Consider the following 15,563-nt stretch of genomic DNA (forward strand, 5'->3'; position numbering starts at 1 on the left):
TCCCCCTCTCTCTCTCTCTCTCTCTCTACTCTCCGTCTCTCTCTCTCTACTCTCTGTCTCTCTCTCTCTCTCTCTGTCTCTCTCTCTGTCTCTGTCTCTCTCTGTCTCCCTCTCTCTCTCTACTCTCCCTCTCTCTCTCTCTCTCTCTCTACTCTCCGTCTCTCTCTCTCTCTACTCTCTGTCTCTCTCTCTCTCTCTCTCTGTCTCTCTCTCTCTCTCTTCTGCTCTTCCTCTCTAACTCTTGTTTACATTTAGCTCTGAGTTCACCTCGACCAATCGGTCCTCAGATCCAGCGGCGGCCTTTGGTGTGTGTCTCACAGACAGATCTCTCTCTCTCATAATGTGTCTCACAGACAGATCTCTCTCTCATAATGTGTCTCACAGACAGATCTCAATTCAATTCAATTCAATTCAATTCAAGGGCTTTATTGGCATGGGAAACATGTGTTAACATTGCCAAAGCAAGTGAGGTAGACAACATACAAAGTGAATATATAAAGTGAAAAACAACAAAAATTAACAGTAAACATTACACATACAGAAGTTTCAAAACAGTAAAGACATTACAAATGTCATATTATATATATATATATACAGTGTTCTAACAATGTACAAATGGCTAAAGGACACAAGATAAAATAAATAAGCATAAATATGGGTTGTATTTACAATGGTGTTTGTTCTTCACTGGTGCCCTTTTCTCGTGGCAACAGGTCACAAATCTTGCTGCTGTGATGGCACCACTGTGGAATTTCACCCAGTAGATATGGGAGTTTTTCAAAATTGGATTTGTTTTCGAATTCTTTGTGGATCTGTGTAATCTGAGGGAAATATGTCTCTCTAATATGGTCATACATTGGGCAGGAGGTTAGGAAGTGCAGCTCAGTTTCCACCTCATTTTGTGGGCAGTGAGCACATAGCCTGTCTTCTCTTGAGAGCCATGTCTGCCTACGGCGGCCTTTCTCAATAGCAAGGCTATGCTCACTGAGTCTGTACATAGTCAAGGCTTTCCTTAATTTTGGGTCAGTCACAGTGGTCAGGTATTCTGCCGCTGTGTACTCTCTGTGTAGGGCCAAATAGCATTCTAGTTTGCTCTGTTTTTTTGTTAATTCTTTCCAATGTGTTAAGTAGTTATCTTTTTGTTTTCTCATGATTTGGTTGGGTCTAATTGTGCTCCAGTGCTGGGGCTCTGTAGTGTGTGTTTGTGTTTGTGAACAGAGCCCCAGGACCAGCTTGCTTAGGGGACTATTCTCCAGGTTCATCTCTCTGTAGGTGATGGCTTTGTTATGGAAGGTTTGTGAATCGCTTCCTTTTAGGTGGTTGTAGAATTTAACAGCTCTTTTCTGGATTTTGATAATTAGTGGGTATCGGCCTAATTCTGCTCTGCATGCATTATTTGGTGTTCTACGTTGTACACGGAGGATATTTTTGCAGAATTCTGCGTACAGAGTCTCAATTTGGTGTTTGTCCCATTTTGTGAAGTCTTGGTTGGTGAGCGGACCCCAGACCTCACAACCATAAGATCTCTCTCTCTCACCTCTCTCGCTCTCTCATAATGTCTCACAGATCTCTCTCTCTCTCTCTCTCAATTCAATTCAATTCAAGGGCTTTATTGGCATGGGAAACATGTGTTAACATTGCCAAAGCAAGTGAGGTAGACAACATACAAAGTGGATATATAAAGTGAAAAATTTTGTGAATTCTTGGTTGGTGAGCGGACCCCAGACCTCACAACCATGAAGGGCAATGGGCTCTATGACTGATTCAAGTATTTTTTGCCAAATCCTAATTGGTATGTTGAAATTTATGTTTATTTTGATGGCATAGAATGCCCTTCTTGCCTTGTCTCTCAGATCGTTCACAGCTTTGTGGAAGTTACCTGTGGCGCTGATGTTTAGGCCAAGGTATGTATAGTTTTTTGTGTGCTCTAGGGCAACAGTGTCTAGATGGAATTTGTATTTGTGGTCCTGGCGACTGGACTTTTTTGGAACACCATTATTTTGGTCTTACTGAGATTTACTGTCAGGGCCCAGTCTCTCTCTCTCTCTCTGTGTGTCTCACCTTGATGAACAGCTGCTGCTGCCTTCACTGCTCTTCAAAGGAACGATCAAGCATGGGCCGACAGAGAAAGGAGAAGAAGGGGGAGTGGAGTATGGCGCGGAGGGAGGGAGGGAGGGAGGGAGGGAGGGAGAGGAGGTCTTATAAAGCATAGCCGGCCAGTAAGGCAGGGGGAGGACGGAGAGCAGAGCAGGGGGAGAGGGGGAGGCAAGGCAGTGGGGAGGATGGAGAGCAGAGGGAGGGAGATGGGCGGAGGCGATCACACAGCACACCTGCACCCATTCCCTCTCTAATGTCCGACAGGGTCCAGAACCGGCATGATTTGTAGAGAGCCATCTGCTCTGGATCAAACACAGCTCTTCTTTATTTTCCTAAATCCTCTGGTCTTTGTAGCAGTAGAGTTCAAGAGGGATAGTTACCGACACCATAAATCATTATGTTTAACCGTTAATGTTGGTAGTCAGGCTAATAGATGAATCACTCACTATATCCAAAACCCCAAACTATACATTCAACCTTTCTATATTTTCATTTGTTAGATGGTCACACATCCTACTCCTTAACCTGTTAAAGATAGGGCCGACTACTGCCCCCTTTGGAGGAATCCTACTCCTTAACCTGTTAAAGATAGGGCCGACTACTGCCCCCTTTGGAGGAATCCTACTCCTTAACCTGTTAAAGATAGGGCCGACTACTGCCCCCTTTGGAGGAATCCTACTCCTTAACCTGTTAAAGATAGGGCCGACTACTGCCCCCTTTGGAGGAATCCTACTCCTTAACCTGTTAAAGATAGGGCCGACTACTGCCCCCTTTGGAGGAATCCTACTCCTTAACCTGTTAAAGATAGGGCCGACTACTGCCCCCTTTGGAGGAATCCTACTCCTTAACCTGTTAAAGATAGGGCCGACTACTGCCCCCTTTGGAGGAATCCTACTCCTTAACCTGTTAAAGATAGGGCCGACTACTGCCCCCTTTGGAGGAATCCTACTCCTTAACCTGTTAAAGATAGGGCCGACTACTGCCCCCTTTGGAGGAATCCTACTCCTTAACCTGTTAAAGATAGGGCCGACTACTGCCCCCTTTGGAGGAATCCTACTCCTTAACCTGTTAAAGATAGGGCCGACTACTGCCCCCTTTGGAGGAATCCTACTCCTTAACCTGTTAAAGATAGGGCCGACTACTGCCCCCTTTGGAGGAATCCTACTCCTTAACCTGTTAAAGATAGGGCCGACTACTGCCCCCTTTGGAGGAATCCTACTCCTTAACCTGTTAAAGATAGGGCCGACTACTGCCCCCTTTAAAGGAATCCTACTCCTTAAATTCATAGGAAAAAAAAGGTAATTGTCTTTGGATGTGTTAAACAACCAAGAACTCTTTCACAGGATTTCTAGAAAGCCAACAAGCGGTTTCACACGGCATGGTTTTCTTCAATTGTAACTTCCTGTCTGTGTTTCTTATCTAGATGATAGTGTGTTACTTATCTAGATGGTAGTGTGTTTCTTATCTAGATGGTAGTGTGTTACTTATCTAGATGGTAGTGTGTTACTTATCTAGATGGTAGTGTGTTACTTATCTAGATGGTAGTGTGTTACTTATCTAGATGGTAGTGTGTTTCTTATCTAGATGGTAGTGTGTTACTTATCTAGATGGTAGTGTGTTTCTTATCTAGATGGTAGTGTGTTTCTTATCTAGATGGTAGTGTGTTACTTATCTAGATGGTAGTGTGTTACTTATCTAGATGGTAGTGTGTTACTTATCTAGATGGTAGTGTGTTTCTTATCTAGATGGTAGTGTGTTACTTATCTAGATGGTAGTGTGTTTCTTATCTAGATGGTAGTGTGTTTCTTATCTAGATGGTAGTGTGTTACTTATCTAGATGGTAGTGTGTTACTTATCTAGATGGTAGTGTGTTTCTTATCTAGATGATAGTGTGTTACTTATCTAGATGGTAGTGTGTTACTTATCTAGATGGTAGTGTGTTACTTATCTAGATGGTAGTGTGTTTCTTATCTAGATGGTAGTGTGTTTCTTATCTAGATGGTAGTGTGTTTCTTATCTAGATGATAGTGTGTTTCTTATCTAGATGGTAGTGTGTTTCTTATCTAGATGGTAGTGTGTTTCTTATCTAGATGGTAGTGTGTTACTTATCTAGATGATAGTGTGTTACTTATCTAGATGATAGTGTGTTACTTATCTAGATGGTAGTGTGTTACTTATCTAGATGGTAGTGTGTTTCTTATCTAGATGGTAGTGTGTTACTTATCTAGATGGAGCCCAACTCTTCAGGGTATAGATTTGTGAGAATGTTAAGACAGGGAGAGAAAAAAAGGAAAACCTCTCAGTGGTTTTAAAAAGGTCAGAACACTTTTTGTTGGTTTGTCCTACAACATTTTTGAAGAAATGTGTAGGAAACGTGACTGTGCCTTTGTAGACAAAAAGACTCAGAGAAACAGGCTGTGTTGTTTAGCTTTATTACAACTTGGTTAACAGCTGTACATGTCAGAGCGTAGGAAGCACATTTTATCAACAAGGTTCAAAATGGACAGGTAACTATGACCACTAATGTCCTCCTCCACTGTTTGTTAGTCCCATACAGGGTGTACATATTATATATTACATATTATATATTATATATTATATATTACATATTATATATTATATATTACATATTATATATTACATATTATATATTACATATTATATATTATATATTACATATTATATATTACATATTATATATTATATATTACATATTATATATTACATATTATATATTACATATTACATATTATATATTACATATTATATATTACATATTACATATTATATATTACATATTATATATTACATATTATATATTACATATTATATATTACATATTATATATTATATATTACATATTATATATTACATATTATATATTACATATTATATATTACATATTACATATTATATATTATATATATATATTATATATTACATATTATATATTATATATATATATATTATATATTACATATTATATATTATATATATATATACATATTATACAAGCAGCAATGTAAAACTTGGCAAATGGAAAGGTTATTTGCTACTTTATTTTTTAATGTAAAATAAGTCTTTCCTATGAATCAAAAATACAGCACCCATAAAACCCGGCGATTAAGTTCTGACTGAAAAGCCTGTAAGTTGTATTTTCTCCTAGAGGTTTTTTTAGCCTCTCTAGGAAAGCCAGATTGAACATTACGCTCACCATTGTTTGAAACATTCAGTCTGGTGTAACTATGCTAGAGGTTTATTGTCCTGTGTAGAACACTAGCCTGGTCCCAGATCACTTGTCAAGACAGCACACACTGATCTGGGACCAGGCTAGGAGACTAACCGATCTGGGACCAGGCTAGGAGACTAACCGATCTGGGACCAGGCTAGGAGACTAACCGATCTGGGACCAGGCTAGGAGACTAACCGACCTGGGACCAGGCTAGGAGACTAACCGACCTGGGACCAGGCTAGGAGACTAACCGACCTGGGACCAGGCTAGGAGACTAACCGACCTGGGACCAGGCTAGGAGACTAACCGACCTGGGACCAGGCTAGGAGACTAACCGACCTGGGACCAGGCTAGGAGACTAACCGACCTGGGACCAGGCTAGGAGACTAACCGATCTGGGACCAGGCTAGGAGACTAACCGATCTGGGACAAGGCTAGGAGACTAACCGATCTGGGACAAGGCTAGGAGACTAACCGATCTGGGACCAGGCCAGGAGACTAACCGATCTGGGACCAGGCCAGGAGACTAACCGATCTGGGACCAGGCCAGGAGACTAACCGATCTGGGACCAGGCCAAGAGACTAACCGATCTGGGACCAGGGCAGGAGACTAACTGATCTGGGACACAAGTAGTAACACATTGCCCTACCAATCATATCACCACATGTCAGGAGACTAACCGATCTGGGACAAGGCCAGGAGACTAACTGATCTGGGACCAGGCCAGGAGACTAACTGATCTGGGACACAAGTAGTAACACGTTGCCCTACCAATCATATCACCACATGTCAGGAGACTAGTATTTAACACAAGTAGTAACAGCCATACAAAGTTCATCAGTTACATAATAATATGGACACATCCTTTTATTATAAACTGAAAAACACACAGTATCAGCAACAAGTCAATAAGTCTACTCTTACTCACACCGGTTTGGTTTTTACACTCGAGGCGAAAACACTTTCAACATGTTCATGATATAACATGATAGGAAAGATCCTCTTTGACTTCTACCCGTCTGTCCATTGGTTAGTGGTCCATTAGTGACGCAGCGGGTCTAGAGGCATCACTATAGACCCGGGTTCGATCCCGGGCCCAGTGTCGTCCGGTCTAGGGGAAGGTTTGAACGGGGTAGGCCGTCATTGTAAATAAGAATTTGTTCTTGCTTAGTTCAATAAAGGTTCAATAAAAAATGAAAACGTGTGTTTGTTCTCGTACTAAAATGAGTGTTTTATACTGGACAGGTGGAGGTAGAACTTCCCCATTTCAGTCCGTTTTCTAACGTTTGGTGCCTAATGAACATGACCCGGGACAGGGCAGTCTTACTACGTGGGCCATCTGCTAATGAACCACGACCCGGGACAGGGCAGTCTTACTACGTGGGCCATCTGCTAATGAACCACGACCCGGGACAGGGCAGTCTTACTATGTGGGACATCTGCTAATGAACCACGACCCGGGACAGGGCAGTCTTACTGCGTGGGACATCTGCTAATGAACCACGACCCGGGACAGGGCAGTCTTACTATGTGGGACATCTGCTAATGAACCACGACCCGGGACAGGGCAGTCTTACTGCGTGGGCCATCAGCTAATGAACCACGACCCGGGACAGGGCAGTCTTACTGCGTGGGCCATCAGCTAATGAACCACGACCCGGGACAGGGCAGTCTTACTGCGTGAGCCATCTGATAATGAACACGACCCGGGACAGGGCAGTCTTACTGCGTGGGCCATCAGCTAATGAACCACGACCCGGGACAGGGCAGTCTTACTGCATCGGCCATCTTGCTGTATTTTTCAAAAAGGCTCTGCCATGGCATCCTATCAACAAGCCTACTTGTTTTATAAAAAGGTTAGAGAAAGGTTTTACACATTTTATACAATGTAGGAAATGTATGAATCTAAGTCAATACTGCATATGTATGTTAAATAAAACAGGAATACATTTCAAAGTCATACAGGCTAGATAGAAGCATGTGATCTCTTCTACCAATACCCTCCACCATTTAGAGAGACACATCAAGGTTATTATCAGTGAAATAAAGAAGCAGAGCACTCCTTACATAGAGGTTAAGTCATCAGAACACTTAAACAGAAATACATGGAAACTGAACATCTAGATGTAGACTGAGTGTAGAAAACATTAAGAACACCTGCTCTTTCCGTGACATAGAGCACTCCAACTCAACTCTGGAAGTGAGTTTGAATCCAGGTCTGGTTTAGACGTGGGACACCAGGGTCTGATTTAGACATGGGACACCAGGGTCTGGTTTAGACGTGGGACACCAGGGTCTGATTTAGACATGGGACACCAGGGTCTGATTTAGACATGGGACACCAGGGTCTGATTTAGACATGGGACACCAGGGTCTGATTTAGACATGGGACACCAGGGTCTGATTTAGACATGGGACACCAGGGTCTGATTCAGACATGGGACACCGGGTAGATGACGGGGAGGAGTTACAGAAGGATTTTGAACGTGGGCAAGACAACATTATAAAGTGCCTTTGAATGGGGTATTGTAGTAGGTGCCAGACGCACCGGTTTGAGTCGTGAACTTTAACCCTGCTGGGTTTTTCACTCTCAACAGTTTCCCGTGTGGATCAAGAATGGTTCACCACCCAAAAGACATCCAGCCAACTTGGAACAACAGTGGGAAGTATTGGAGTCAACATGGGCCAGCATCCCTGTGGAACGCTTTCCACACCTTGTAGAGTCCAGAGTCTTATGTTTTGTACACTCAGTATATACACATTTGATTAGAGGATCATGTGAAATAAATGATGATATTGCTCTTTTCCTCTCAGACCCAGTGAAACACAAAGAGAGAGAAGTGGGTGGAACACCCAACAGATACACACCAGGTTTACAGTACAGTAACCATGTGTTGCTAGTCGCTTGATCATCGTCATTGTCAAAGTCTACAGAAAACCATCCGGTCACTAAGAATAACACTGTCTTCCATGTAGTCCTCGCTTTGCACCACACATTTAGAACAAGAGGTTTCCTTGACCTTGGACACAGCATGTTTTTGTTTTGTTTATCCCTAGCTCCAGCTCTCCCCGTTACCCCACTAGAGACTACTGTTGTTGTCTCAGAGTATGTCATGACGATAGAGGTTCGCAAGCAGATGCAGGTCTGTGAGTGAAGGAGGAGGAGGAGGGGGCGGTAGGTTAGGGTGGCCTCTGAGAGGGCGGCGCCGTCTGGGTCTGTAGAGAGCCCTTACCCCACCCAGTCCTGGGCATAATCTGGGCCCGCCCGCCCGGCCCGTCCTCCGTTAGAGTTGAGGGTTAGTGTTGAATTGATGAAGGGTTATTTTCAGCTCGACTCATTATTAAGCCATGGTCATGCACCCGCCCATCACCCCTGCCTGCGCTGGTCATGTAATGTCATCACTGTGGAGAGGAGGGAAAAGAGAGGAGAGGAGGGAGAGAGAGAGAGGAGGGAAAAGAGAGGAGAGAGAGAGGAGAGGAGTCGAGAGAGAGAGGAGGCGAGAGAGAGAGGAGGCGAGAGAGAGAGGAGGCGAGAGAGAGAGAGGAGTCGAGAGAGAGAGAGGAGTCGAGAGAGAGGAGGCGAGAGAGAGAGAGAGAGAGAGGAGGCGAGAGAGAGAGAGAGAGAGGAGGCGAGAGAGAGAGAGGCGAGAGAGTGAGAGAGGAGGCGAGAGAGAGTGAGAGAGGACGCGAGAGAGTGAGAGAGGAGGCGAGAGAGTGAGAGAGGAGGCGAGAGAGTGAGAGAGGAGGCGAGAGAGAGAGAGAGAGGAGGCGAGAGAGTGAGAGAGGAGGCGAGAGAGAGAGAGAGAGAGGAGGCGAGAGAGAGAGAGGAGGCGAGAGAGAGAGGAGGCGAGAGAGAGAGAGAGAGTGAGAGAGGAGGCGAGAGAGAGAGAGGAGTCGAGAGAGAGAGAGGAGACGAGAGAGAGAGAGACAACAACAACCAGTAAGAGGTTTGGTTATAATGATACAGCAGATCACGATCAAAACGGTCTGATAGAGGGTGAATGAAGGAGGGGATCAAAGCCATGAACAGTTCTCAACTACCACAGATCTTTCACCAGAATATAGACACATTTGCTGTGCCACTAGAAACCACTAAACAGTCATGTTGCCGCCCTGTAGGTTTACATCTATCTAGTCCAGGGCTCTCCAACCCTGTTCCTGGAGAGATACCCTCCTGTAGGTTTACATCTATCTAGTCCAGGGCTCTCCAACCCTGTTCCTGGAGAGATACCCTCCTGTAGGTTTACATCTATCTAGTCCAGGGCTCTCCAACCCTGTTCCTGGAGAGATACCCTCCTGTAGGGTTACATCTATCTAGTCCAGGGCTCTCCAACCCTGTTCCTGGAGAGATACCATCCTGTAGGTTTACATCTATCTAGACCAAGCCTCTCCAACCCTGTTCCTGGAGAGATACCCTCCTGTAGGTTTACATCTATCTAGTCCAGGACTCTCCAACCCTGTTCCTGGAGATACCATCCTGTAGGTTTACATCTATCTAGTCCAGGACTCTCCAACCCTGTTCCTGGAGATACCCTCCTGTAGGTTAACATCTATCTAGTCCAGGGCTCTCCAACCCTGTTCCTGGAGAGATACCAAAGTTTATAACCACCTCCCTGTAAAGTTTATAATAATCCTCCCTGTAAAGTTTAGAATCGTCCTCCCTGTAAAGTGTATAATACACCTCCCTGTGAAGTTTATAATCCACCTCACTGTAAAGTTTATAATCCACCTCACTGTAAAGTTTATAATCCACCTCACTGTAAAGTTTATAATCCACCTCACTGTAAAGTTTATAATCCACCTCACTGTAAAGTTTATAATCCACCTCACTGTAAAGTTTATAATCCACCTCCCTGTATAGTTTATAATCCACCTCCCTGTATAGTTTATAATCCTCCTCCCTGTAAAGTTTGTAACCCCCCCCCGTAAAGTTGAGAAAATACCTCCCTGTAAAGTTTATAAACCTCCTCCCTGTACAGTTTATAAATCTTCTCCCTGTAAAGTTTATACATCTTCTCCCTGTAAAGTTTATAAACCTCCTCCCTGTAACGTTAATAAACCACCTCCCTGTAAGGTTTACAAACCTCCTCCCTGTAAAGTTTATAAACCACCACCCGGTAAAGTTTAGAAACCACCTTCCTGTAAAGTTTATAAACCTCCTCCCTGTAAAGTTTACAAACCTCCTCCCTGTAAAGTTTATAAACCACCTCCCTGTAAAGTTTATAAACCACCTCCCGGTAAAGTTTAGAAACCACCTCACTGTAAAGTTTAGAAACCACCTCACTGTAAAGTTTATAATCCACCTCACTGAAAAGTTTATAATCCACCTCCCTGTAAAGTTTATAATCCACCTCCCTGTAAAGTTTATAATCCACCTCACTGTAAAGTTTATAATCCACCTCACTGTAAAGTTTATAATCCACCTCACTGTAAAGTTTATAATCCACCTCCCTGTATAGTTTATAATCCACCTCCCTGTATAGTTTATAATCCTCCTCCCTGTAAAGTTTGTAACCCCCCCCCGTAAAGTTGAGAAAATACCTCCCTGTAAAGTTTATAAACCTCCTCCCTGTACAGTTTATAAATCTTCTCCCTGTAAAGTTTATACATCTTCTCCCTGTAAAGTTTATAAACCTCCTCCCTGTAACGTTAATAAACCACCTCCCTGTAAGGTTTACAAACCTCCTCCCTGTAAAGTTTATAAACCACCACCCGGTAAAGTTTAGAAACCACCTTCCTGTAAAGTTTATAAACCTCCTCCCTGTAAAGTTTACAAACCTCCTCCCTGTAAAGTTTATAAACCACCTCCCTGTAAAGTTTATAAACCACCTCCCGGTAAAGTTTAGAAACCACCTCACTGTAAAGTTTAGAAACCACCTCCCTGTAAAGTTTATAATCCACCTCCCTGTAAAGTTTATAATCCACCTCCCTGTAAAGTTTATAATCCACCTCCCTGTAAAGTTTATAATCCACCTCCCTGTAAAGTTTATAATCCACCTCCCTGTAAAGTTTATAATCCACCTCCCTGTAAAGTTTATAATCCACCTCCCTGTATAGTTTATAATCCACCTCCCTGTATAGTTTATAATCCACTTCCCTGTAAAGTTTATAATCCACCTCACTGTAAAGTTTATAATCCACCTCACTGTAAAGTTTATAATCCACCTCCCTGTATAGTTTATAATCCTCCTCCCTGTAAAGTTTATAAACCTCCTCCCTGTAAAGTTTAGAAACTACCTCCCTGTAAAGTTTATAATCCTCCTCCCTGTAAAGTTTATAATCCACCTCCCTGTATAGTTTATAATCCACCTCCCTGTATAGTTTATAATCCACTTCCCTGTAAAGTTTATAATCCACCTCACTGTAAAGTTTATAATCCACCTCACTGTAAAGTTTATAATCCACCTCCCTGTATAGTTTATAATCCTCCTCCCTGTAAAGTTTATAAACCTCCTCCCTGTAAAGTTTAGAAACTACCTCCCTGTAAAGTTTATAATCCTCCTCCCTGTAAAGTTTATAAACCTCCTCCCTGTAAAGTTTATAAACCTCCTCCCTGTAAAGTTTATAAATCTCCTCCCTGTATAGTGTATAATATACCTCCTCCCTGTAAAGTTTATAAACCTCCTACCTGTAAAGTGTATAAACCTCCTCCCTGTAAAGTTTATAAACCTCCTCCCTGTAAAGTTTATAAACCTCCTCCCTATAACGTTTATAAACCACCTCCCTGTAAGGTTTACAAACCTCCTCCCTGTAAAGTTTATAAACCACCTCCCTGTAAAGTTTATAAACCACCTCCCGGTAAAGTTTATAATCCACCTCCCGGTAAAGTTTATAATCCACCTCCCTGGAAAGTTTATAATCCACCTCCCTGGAAAGTTTATAATCCACCTCCCTGGAAAGTTTATAATCCACCTCCCTGGAAAGTTTATAATCCACCTCACTGTAAAGTTTATAATCCACCTCACTGTAAAGTTTATAATCTACCTCCCTGTATATTTTATAATCCTCCTCCCTGTAAAGTTTATAATCCTCCTCCCTGTAAAGTTTAGAAACTACCTCCCTGTAAAGTTTATAATCCTCCTCCCTGTAAAGTTTATAAACTTCCCCCCTGTAAAGTTTATAAACCTCCTCCCTGTAAAGTGTATAAACTACCTCCCTGTAAAGTTTATAAACCTCCTCCCTGTAAAGTTTATAAACTACCTCCCTGTAAAGTTTATAAACCTCCTCCCTGTAAAGTGTATAAACCTCCTCCCTGTAAAGTTTATAAACCTCCTCCCTGTAAAGTGTATAATATACCTCCTTGTGTGGCAGCAGTAGTTATTTTACGTTTGCGTTGCAGACCACTTCAAATGGCTTTTTGCTATACATACAACATCATAGCCACTGTTGACTAGGTACAGTGCATAGATAGTGGTTATGGACTGTTAGCATGCAGACAGGTTCATATGGGACAGTTACAGCTGTGCATCCTGTTAGTTACTTGTGTGGATCTAGAGGACAAAAAGAGAGGACAGATTGGTATTTCCTCATGCAACACAGGATAATAGGGAGAGACACTCACTCGTTCACAATAATCAATCAATAAACTATTGATTCATAAATAATCGATAATGACTACTGGTTGATTTGGGAACAGGAGTATAGTGGGGAAGAGGTTTCCCTTCATTTCAGGAGAAACACTTGATCAATGTGAATCTTTGTTCTGTTCTGTAAATGCAGCATGTGTATAATTCCTACTCTACTGCTAGGTCCCAGTTTAGTGGAGGCCAACTACAGACTGCACCTAAAACAAAGACTGTCTAAAACAAAGACTGCACCTAAAACAAAGACTGTCTAAAACAAAGACTGCCTAAAACAGACTACACCTAAAACAAAGACTGCCTAAAACAGACTACACCTAAAACAAAGACTGTCTAAAACAAAGACTGCCTAAAACAGACTACACCTAAAACAAAGACTGCCTAAAACAGACTACACCTAAAACAAAGACTGCCTAAAACAGACTACACCTAAAACAAAGACTGCCTAAAACAGACTACACCTAAAACAAAGACTGCCTAAAACAGACTACACCTAAAACAAAGACTGTCTAAAACAAAGACTGCCTAAAACAAAGACTGTCTAAAACAGACTACACCTAAAACAAAGACTGTCTAAAACAGACTACACCTAAAACAAAGACTGTCTAAAACAAAGACTGCCTAAAACAGACTACACCTAAAACAAAGACTGCCTAAAACAGACTACACCTAAAACAAAGACTGTCTAAAACAGACTGCACCTAAAACAAAGACTGTCTAAGAGACTGAACACACTTAACACATACTATGTACTGTACTGGGTTTAAAAGATATCAACTGGTCACTAGCCCTATACATAGTGGATATACCCTCTCCAAAACTAAAGCGCATTCAAGCAATAGATATGAAAATATTCTCTGTTTTTCTTTTCATAAGGGTTCAAATACAACAACAACAAAGACATTGTGTTATATAGAAACAACAAGTTATTAGATAGGAGGATTCCAAACAGAACAAGATGAACAGAACAGGTAACATCGTTTTACAGAAATGTGCATAATAATTATTGATAATAAATCCAGGTAACCAGATTTAAAAAGGGAGACTGAAGGACTGTGGAGGAGGACAGAAAGCAAAGGAGCATCAGAGGATCCTGAACCGGTCCAGTGAACGCGGGATGACTTAGCTCAGCCGACACCCATACAACTGGACTGTGTGTCCTAATGGACACCTGCAGGGGGTCAGGGGTCGGGGGGAAAAAAAGGTTCAGGTAGGGGTCAGGGTGCCATGTCTACCTGGCCGTGGTGGTACCTGGCCTGGAAGGGTCGGAGGTCAAAGGTCGGGTTGAAGAGTCACGGCGCCCTGTCTACCTAGCGGTGGCGGACTGGGGTCCCGGGTATCCGGGGTAGGAGCGGCGTGTGCTGGTAGCCTGTCTCTGGCGGGCCAGGAAGGACTGTCCGGAACCCGTACTGGCCAGACGGTCCTCTGCTGCCTTCTTCTGGAGAGCCATGCCCTGAGGGGAGGGGGGGGGGCAGACATGGTGGTTTCATTAAGACACATATTCATTAAAAGATGTTGGTTAAATCCCCTGTGCCTGCTATGTGAGTTTTCTTCTCATTTTTGACTCAAAACACTGAAGCCAGCAACAATATACTCTGCTTTTATATTCATGGAGTTTTCCTTTCGGGTGGTAGGTAGTCTAGTGGTTAGAGTGTAGAGGAGGCAGGTAGTCTAGTGGTTAGAGTGTAGAGGAGGTAGGTAGCCTAGTGGTTAGAGTGTAGAGGTGGCAGGTAGTCTAGTGGTTAGAGTGTAGAGGTGGCAGGTAGCCTAGTGGTTAGAGTGGAGGGGCGGCAGGTAGCCTAGTGGTTAGAGTGTAGAGGAGGCAGGTAGCCTAGTGGTTAGAGTGTAGAGGAGGCAGGTATCCTAGTGGTTAGAGTGTAGAGGAGGCAGGTATCCTAGTGGTTACAGTGTAGAGGAGGCAGGTATCCTAGTGGTTAGAGTGGAGGGGCGGCAGGTAGCCTAGTGGTTAGAGTGTAGAGGAGGCAGGTAGCCTAGTGGTTAGAGTGTAGAGGAGGCAGGTAGCCTAGTGGTTAGAGTGTAGAGGTGGCAGGTAGCCTAGTGGTTAGAGTGTAGAGGAGGCAGGTAGCCTAGTGGTTAGAGTGTAGAGGAGGCAGGTAGCCTAGTGGTTAGAGTGTAGAGGTGGCAGGTAGCCTAGTGGTTAGAGTGTAGAGGAGGCAGGTATCCTAGTGGTTAGAGTGTAGAGGAGGCAGGTAGCCTAGTGGTTAGAGTGTAGAGGAGGTAGGTAGCCTAGTGGTTAGAGTGTAGAGGTGGCAGGTAGCCTAGTGGTTAGAGCGTAGAGGGGGCAGGTAGCCTAGTGGTTAGAGTGGAGGGACGGCAGGTAGCCTAGTGGTTAGAGTGTAGAGGCGGCAGGTAGCCTAGTGGTTAGAGCGTAGAGGTGGCAGGTAGCCTAGTGGTTAGAGCGTAGAGGTGGCAGGTAGCCTAGTGGTTAGAGTGTAGAGGAGGCAGGTAGCCTAGTGGTTAGAGTGTAGAGGAGGCAGGTAGCCTAGTGGTTAGAGTGTAGAGGAGGCAGGTAGCCTAGTGGTTAGAGTCTAGGGGAGGCAGGTAGCCTAGTGGTTAGAGTCTAGGGGAGGCAGGTAGCCTAGTGGTTAGAGTCTAGGGGAGGCAGGTAGCCTAGTGGTTAGAGTGTAGAGGT

General features: G+C 43.4%; 1 protein-coding gene across 7 annotated transcripts in view; it reads right to left on the minus strand.

Moving 5' to 3' along the window:
• Positions 1 to 4,512: 4,512 nt before the first annotated feature.
• The window catches only part of LOC109883135 (protein Hook homolog 3-like), a 77,765-nt gene continuing 66,714 nt past the window's right edge, over positions 4,513 to 15,563 (minus strand). For 4 of the 7 annotated variants that reach the window (XM_031802286.1, XM_031802287.1, XM_031802285.1 and 1 more), the window contains one exon: positions 12,329 to 14,363. In XM_031802286.1, coding sequence (XP_031658146.1) covers positions 14,217 to 14,363 — 147 coding nt within the window. In that variant the 3' untranslated portion in view covers positions 12,329 to 14,216. Of the gene's footprint in view, positions 8,733 to 12,328; positions 14,364 to 15,563 lie in introns of those variants that run through there. The other 3 variants (XR_004204942.1, XR_004204941.1, XR_004204940.1) reach the window with 3 other exon arrangements.

This window comes from Oncorhynchus kisutch, linkage group LG23 (genome assembly GCF_002021735.2).
Source record: "Oncorhynchus kisutch isolate 150728-3 linkage group LG23, Okis_V2, whole genome shotgun sequence".
In the NCBI taxonomy this organism is placed as follows: domain Eukaryota; kingdom Metazoa; phylum Chordata; class Actinopteri; order Salmoniformes; family Salmonidae; genus Oncorhynchus; species Oncorhynchus kisutch.